This window comes from Lissotriton vulgaris, chromosome 1_1 (genome assembly GCF_964263255.1).
Source record: "Lissotriton vulgaris chromosome 1_1, aLisVul1.2, whole genome shotgun sequence".
Classification (NCBI taxonomy): domain Eukaryota; kingdom Metazoa; phylum Chordata; class Amphibia; order Caudata; family Salamandridae; genus Lissotriton; species Lissotriton vulgaris.
This window is the reverse complement of record NC_141685.1, coordinates 86,053,816-86,060,998: the sequence shown is the minus strand read 5'-3', so window position 1 is coordinate 86,060,998 and position 7,183 is coordinate 86,053,816. Positions and strand designations below refer to the sequence as shown.

At 41.0% G+C, this 7,183-nt stretch overlaps 1 protein-coding gene across 1 annotated transcript; it reads right to left on the bottom strand.

Annotated features, from left to right (window-relative positions):
* Nucleotides 1–3,252: 3,252 nt before the first annotated feature.
* Nucleotides 3,253–6,805, bottom strand: LOC147737470 (uncharacterized). The gene is given in 2 exon segments (XM_086924150.1): nucleotides 3,253–4,498; nucleotides 5,487–6,805. Coding segments are annotated over 2 exon segments (2,565 nt in total).
* Nucleotides 6,806–7,183: the final 378 nt, after the last annotated feature.

Sequence of the window (7,183 nt, the reverse complement as noted above, 5' to 3'; positions counted from 1 at the left end):
CCTGTGCCATACTCCCTGCTGAGGGCAGTCACACTTTCGAGACAGGACCCCCTTCTAATGCTACCTGTGCCTGACACCTGCTGAGGGCAGTCACACTGTCGATACAGGAACCCCTTCTAACGCCACCTCTGCCAGACCACCTGCTGACAGCAGTCACACTGTCGAGACAGAACCCCCATCTGTTGCAACCTCTGCTAGACTCCCTGCTGGCAGCACAAATTATTTTGAATTTAGGGGCTCAATATAATTTGTGTACAATCAGCAGTAAAATACCAAAATCCAAAGAATTTTTTTATTCCATTACATATCTTAAAAACGTGCCTTTCTTTTTAATATATAAAACTTAGTCATTATTGTGTACATTTTATAACATCGTGATTGGTTCTACCTTTATGTTATTTTTGTGCAATCAATCTTTTAATTTCTTTTGTGGAACAATCATGTCAAAATTTGGCTTCATTAGCCACCAAAAAATCATCGTCCAAGAATGTAAAATGGTGATTTTGCCTAACTATCACACAACATGCGGCTCAGTGACTTTTATAAATGATTCCTCACTCTCCTGAAGAGAAGCCGCCTGCTCACCCTGTCCATCACACAGCATGCAGGTTGGAGACTTTCATTGATAATCTGTATTTGCTGAAGAGACAATGTGTGCTCGGCCTGGATATCACACAGCTGCAGATCTCAGACCTTCATTATTGATCCTGCACTCTTCTGAAGTGTTCTCAGCCTGGCTATCACCCAACTGCAGCTCTGTGAGCTTCATTATTGATCCTGCACTCTTCTGAAGTGTGCTCGGCCTGGCTATCACACAGCTGCAGCTCTGATACCTTCATTATTGATCCTGCACTCTTCTGAAGTGTGCTCGGCCTGGCTATCACACAGCTGCAGCTCTGTGACCTTTATTATTGATCCTGCACTTTTCTGAAGTGTGGTCGGCCTGCCTATCAAACAGCTGCAGCTCTGCGACCTTCATTATTGATCCTGCACTCTTCTGAAGTGAAGTACTCAGCCTAGCTATCAAACAGCTGCAGCTCTGTGACCTTCGTTACTGATCCTGCACTCTTCTGAAGTGTGCTCGGCCTGGCTGTCACACAGTTGTAGCTGTGACCCTCATTATTGATCCTGGACTCTTCTGAAGAGAGGCTGACATCTTTGTAGCTCTGCAAGTTAACAAAAGATCTTCACACATTTACTGCAATGACATGGCTTTTCCCGTGTGTGTTCGCTGATCAGTACTTAATATTGAATATTCATAAAACCTACTTCAACATTCACTGCACTTGAATGATTCCTGTGCGTGATTTCTGATGCCGTTTTAGACCTGATATATATATATATATATATATATATATATATATATGAAATCCGATATCGTTCAATGCACACAGCATCATTCCTCCATTCCACAGGAAAACGAACAAGTCGGACCCAAAGCTTCGTGCAAAAAGTTAAGTGTTCTTTATTTCAAAAATAAAACCCAAGCAGTCCTGCATGACGCGTTTCGCCTCTAGCCAGAGGCTTGATCACATGATACGCTAGTAGAGCTAAAAAGAGGCTTTTTAAGGCATTTACAAACCAATAACAGGCGGAGTTCTGTGTATAGAAAAAACCGTCCAAGTTAACCCATTGTGGTATCGCTTGCGTTGCATATGTATGTAGCGATATTACTCTTGAATAAAAGGCATAGTGCCACAATCAGCTCATGTAAATTATGTTCTTACTATTTACACACTTAATGAATTACATCTATCATAGATACAAATATATATACATTTTCATAAATAATTAAAATTCATGATATATACATATTATTTACAATAAAAGACATAGTGTCCACTGTGCAAATCCTATATGTAATTCTTATTGTTGAATATATCAAAGTGTGCAAATATTGGCAGATAAAGTGCAACGTGCTGTAAACATTTCTGCCTCTAATATCACATACATTGTGTATTTTCTAAGAGCATAAATATACTTTTTGTATATGGGTTCATGGGAATGAACCCTTATTTACTTGAGATCTCAATTTCACAAAACCACATCTATATAATGCTTTCAACAAAATTATTGGTTATTTTGTGCCTACTTATTCTGACCTCTTAAAGACTCCACGAAAAAGAATACCCCAGTGCAAATAATATATCACTGTGAAAAAAATAATAATAAAGTGATTATTTCTTTTCCTTTTTCGTTTTTTTCTCTCTGATTTATATTTGTGTGAGTATTAAAAAAATGTGACATTTATTCTGTTATCACAAACATGGAGTGGGAGGAGAAAGAATACATTTGAACCTTGTATTAGATGTAATTTCTTTCTTAGATATGGTAGACCAGGTCCACCACCTTTGATGTTTCACTTTCCCGCTAATTCCACACTTTATGACTCATTCATTTAAATTTATTTTATTTTAAGAACATCTTATAGTTTTATGTTTTTGTCCTGGGCTTGTTATTCTAATTTACAAGGGGCCAATGTTTACGTTCTTTGTTCATTATAGACAAGTGTACAGATCTTCCCCTGCATTCAGGCCCCTAGGGGCCTTACTGTCCAGTTCGATAATGTACCTTGTCTCCAAGAGGCGCAATTTGGCCTCTCTGTCTCCTCCTCTTTTTAGTGGCGGCACGCAATCTATGGCATAATAAAGAAGGCCCTTCGGGTCACTGTGGTGAACCTTCTCATATATATATATATGTAATGTAATGTAATGTAATGTATGTGTCTTGTAAAGCGCACTGCTGCCCTGAGGCGTCGTGGCGCTGTAGACCGCTGGGGAACCCGTCCTGGCCTATCCCTGTGAGATGGTCCCTACTGGGTATCTCCAAGGTGAAACCAGGCATCCCCAGCGAATGTAGGGGGCCGTTGTAGAGATGAGGCAAGCTAATGCCCAGAGTTGCGGAGTGTGATCCCTGGTTAGAGTAGGCACCGAGGCAAGAATTATCGAGTCCGCTGACCCTGGTCCACGATATATATATATATATATATATATATATATATATATATATATATATATATATATATATCAATTGTCACATTCCTTGCCCTTGATGGTTTTCCAGTGTGTATTCGCTGATATTTTATTAATATTGATGATTCACTAAAACTACTTCTACATTCTCTGCAATGGTATGGTTTTTCCCCTGTGTGTGTTCTCTGATGGTACTTTCGGTCTGATAATCGACTAAAGCTCTTCAGGCATTCATTGCACTTTAATGTTTTTTCCCCGGTGCGCGTTTGCTGATGAATCCTTAATGTTGAAGATTCACTAAAACTACTTCAAGATTCACTGAACTTGAATGATTTTCCCCTGTATGCGTTCTCTGATGCTGTTTTATGTCTGATAATCGAACAAACCTCTTCATACATTCAATGCACTGGTATGGTTTTTCCCCGGTGTGTGTTTTCAGATGCTGTTTTAGGTATGATGATTGACAAAAGCTCTTCACACATTCCCTGCACTTGAATGGTTTTTCCCCTCAGTGTGTTCGCTGATGAATCCTTAATGTTGAAGATTCACTAAAACTACTTTCACATTCACTGCACTGGAATGTTTTCCCCCCTGTGTGTATTCGCTGATGCCTTTTTAGGCTTGATAAATATATAAAGCTCTTCCCACATTCATTGCAATTGAATGGGTTTTCCCCTGTGTGTGTTCGCCGATGTTGCCTTAATGTTGATGAATCACTAAAACTTCTTCCACATTCACTGCACTGGAATGGTTTTTCTCCAGTGTGTGTTCTCTGATGACGTTTTAGGTTTGATAAATATATAAAGCTCTTCCCACATCCATTGCACTTGAATGGGTTTTCCCCAGTGTGTGTTCTCTGATGCTGTTTTAGGTGTGATAATCGAATAAACCTCTTCTCACATTCGCTGCACTGGTATGGTTTTTCCCCGGTGTGTGTTTTCTGATGCTGTTTTAGGTGTGATGATCGAGAAAAACTCTTCACACATTCACTGCACTTAAATGGTTTTTCCCCTGTGTGTGTTCGCTGATGATTCCTTAATGTTGCAGAATACCTAAAACTACTTCCACATTCACTGCACTGGAATGGTTTTTCCCCTGTGTGTGTTCGCTGATGAATCCTTAATGTTGTAGATCGACTAAAGCTACTTTCACATTCACTGCACTTGAATGGTTTTTCCCCTGTGTGTGTTCGCCGATGAATCCTTAATGTTGAAGATGCACTAAAACTACTTTCACATTCACTGCACTGGAATGGTTTTCCCCCTGTGTGTGTTCTCTGATGCTGTTTTAGGCTTGATAAATATATAAAGCTCTTCCCACATTCATTGCAATTGAATGGTTTTTCCCCTGTGTGTGTTCGCAGATGTTTCCTTACTGTTGATGAATCACTAAACCTTCTTCCACATTCACTGCACTGGAATGGTTTTTCTCCAGTGTGAGTTCTCTGGTGACATTTTAGGCTTGATAAATATATAAAACTCTTCCCACATCCATTGCACTTGAATGGGTTTTCCCCAGTGTGTGTTCTCTGTAGGCATGGGCGGAAAATCCGTTCCGCTCGCGGATTTTGCGGATTTTCGGGAAATCCGCAATCCGCGAGATTTGCGAATTTCCTGCAAAATCCGCAAATCCGCGAGCAGCGGATTTTGCTCGCACTGCTCGCACTGTTCGCGTGAGTTCGCGCCCCGCGAATAAGTGCGAAATTGCAGAAATACGATCTAAGCAAAACTGAAAGTAACTACTTACCAGGTTCAAAAGTTCAGGCACATCATTAGTAGCCATTTCCTGTAGTGCTTCCTGAGGGGCCCCTCCAGAGTTCAGTTGCCAGTTGAAACTATTATGTGACCCTGCTCTGAACCTCAGAATAGTTACACATATGCCACAAAGGTCCTGAATTACAGCTAAGGGAGACAAGCAGGAGCCAGGCTGGAAGTTAAAATCCATTAATCAGCCCCTAATTCATTATTGTCAGTTGGGGCAGGGCAGGTGTTGTAACTAATTTTGCAACAATGAAAGCACTTAGCAAGTGCAAAAGATCACTAATCAGGGCGCACTAAGGAAGCAGGTGCCAGCTAAAAAAATATTCTGTGACACATTAATCAGCCCCAAATTAATTCAGGTCACTTGAGGCAGGGAAGGTGTGCTTTGCTTTGCCGAAAATAATGTACACTGGACAACCAGAGGGTGTGGTGATGAAACAGAGGGTGGCATGGGTGGGCCAGAGGGTGGCATGAGTAGTCAGAGAGTGGCAGTGGTGACAGAGAGTGGCAGTGATGAAGAAGAGTGTCCCAAACAGGTTGGACACGTAGAAACAACAAGTTCGCAAAACTTGCGACCCGACAGGTAAGTTCGCAAATTGCGAAATTGTAAAAACCCTCGCGAACTGGCAGAAACACGGGCGAACACAAAAAAAAAAAAAAATCCGCAAATTCGCGGGAATTCGCGGATTTTGCGGATTGCGAGTTCGCAAATCCGCAAATTCGCGGATTGCCAATCCGCAAAATCCGCTCATGCCTAGTTCTCTGATGCTTTTTTAGGTCTGATAATCCAATAAACCTCTTCTCACATTCACTGCACTGGTATGGTTTTTCGCCGGTGTGTGTTTTCTGATGCTGTTTTAGGTGTGATGATTGACAAAAGCTCTTCACACATTCACTGCACTTAAATGGTTTTTCCCCTGTGTGTGTTCGCTGATGATTTCTTAATGTTGACACATCACTAAAACTACTTCCACATTCACTGCACTGGAATGGCTTTTCCCCTGTGTGTGTTCGCTGATGAATCCTTAATGTTGAAGATTGACTAAAACTACTTCCACATTCACTGCACTGGAATGGCTTTTCCCCTGTGTGTGTTCGCTGATGATTCCTTAATGTTGAACATTGACTAAAACTACTTTCACATTCACTGCACTGGAATGGTTTTCCCCCGGTGTGTGTTCTCTGATGCAGTTTTAGTCCTGATAAATATATAAAGCTCTTCCCACATTCATTGCAATTGAATGGTTTTTCCCCTGTGTGTGTTCGCAGATGTTTCCTTAATGTTGATGAATCACTAAAACTTTTTTCACATTCACTGCACTGGAATGGTTTTTCCCCAGTGTGTGTTCGCTGATGCTGTTTTAGGTGTGATAATCGATTAAACCTCTTCACACATTCAGTGCAATTATATGATTTTTCTCCTGTGTGTGTTCCCTGATGCCGTTTTAGGTGTGATAATTGACTAAAGCTCTTCAAACATTCACTGCACTTGAATGGTTTTTCCCCTGTGTGTGTTCGCTGATGATTCCTTAATGTTGACGAATCACTAAAACTACTTCCACATTCACTGCAATGATATGGTTTTTCGCCAGTGTGTGTTCCCTGATGACGTTTTAGGTTTGCTGATTGACTAAAGCTCTTCCCACATTCATTGCACTTGAATGGTTTTTCCCCTGTGTGTGTTCGCTGATGATTCCTTAATGTTGAAGAGTAATTAAAACAACTTCCACATTCACTGCAATGGTATGGTTTTTCCCCTGTGTGTGTTTGCTGATGTGTCTGGAGGCCTGATAGCTGGCTAAAGCTCTTCATACATTCAGTGCAATGATATGGTTTTTCCCCTGTGTGTGTTCGTTGATGTCTTTGTAGGCCTGATAACTGAATAAAGCTCTTTACACATTCAGTGCATTTGAATAGTTTTTTCCCTGTGTGTGTTTGCTGATGGGGTTTTAATATTGAAGACAAACTAAAGCCCTCACTGCATGTGTCTGAGACTTCTCTCCTGGTTAGCGTCTCTGGGTCTGGTATATATTTGTTTACATCCATAGACTGTACTTCCTGAAGGGCCAACATGACTGATAAAGCACTTGTGTTATTCTTGCAGTCTCTGTATGTATCGTATTTTGCACATTTGCTTTCTGATTAAAGAATAAAGTGCAATGGTCACCAATTACTTCCCAATCTCATAACGTGTGTAAGGCTTCTTTGTGGGCGATTGTGTCTTCAGACTGGATAATGGTTCTGCACGCATGCGGTAAAGATCCATCGTCCTTCTGGTCGGGGCACACTGGGACAGTGCTCTGTATTTTAGACAGCAAAACCCCTATTTCTTTTAACCCTCAGTTGTCTTACTCCACTCCGTTGCGCTTTTCAATGATTGCTGTGGATTGGTTTGAAACAGTTTGCAATACACCTCTAGGATTGAATGGTGGCCTGGTATTATTTAAGGAA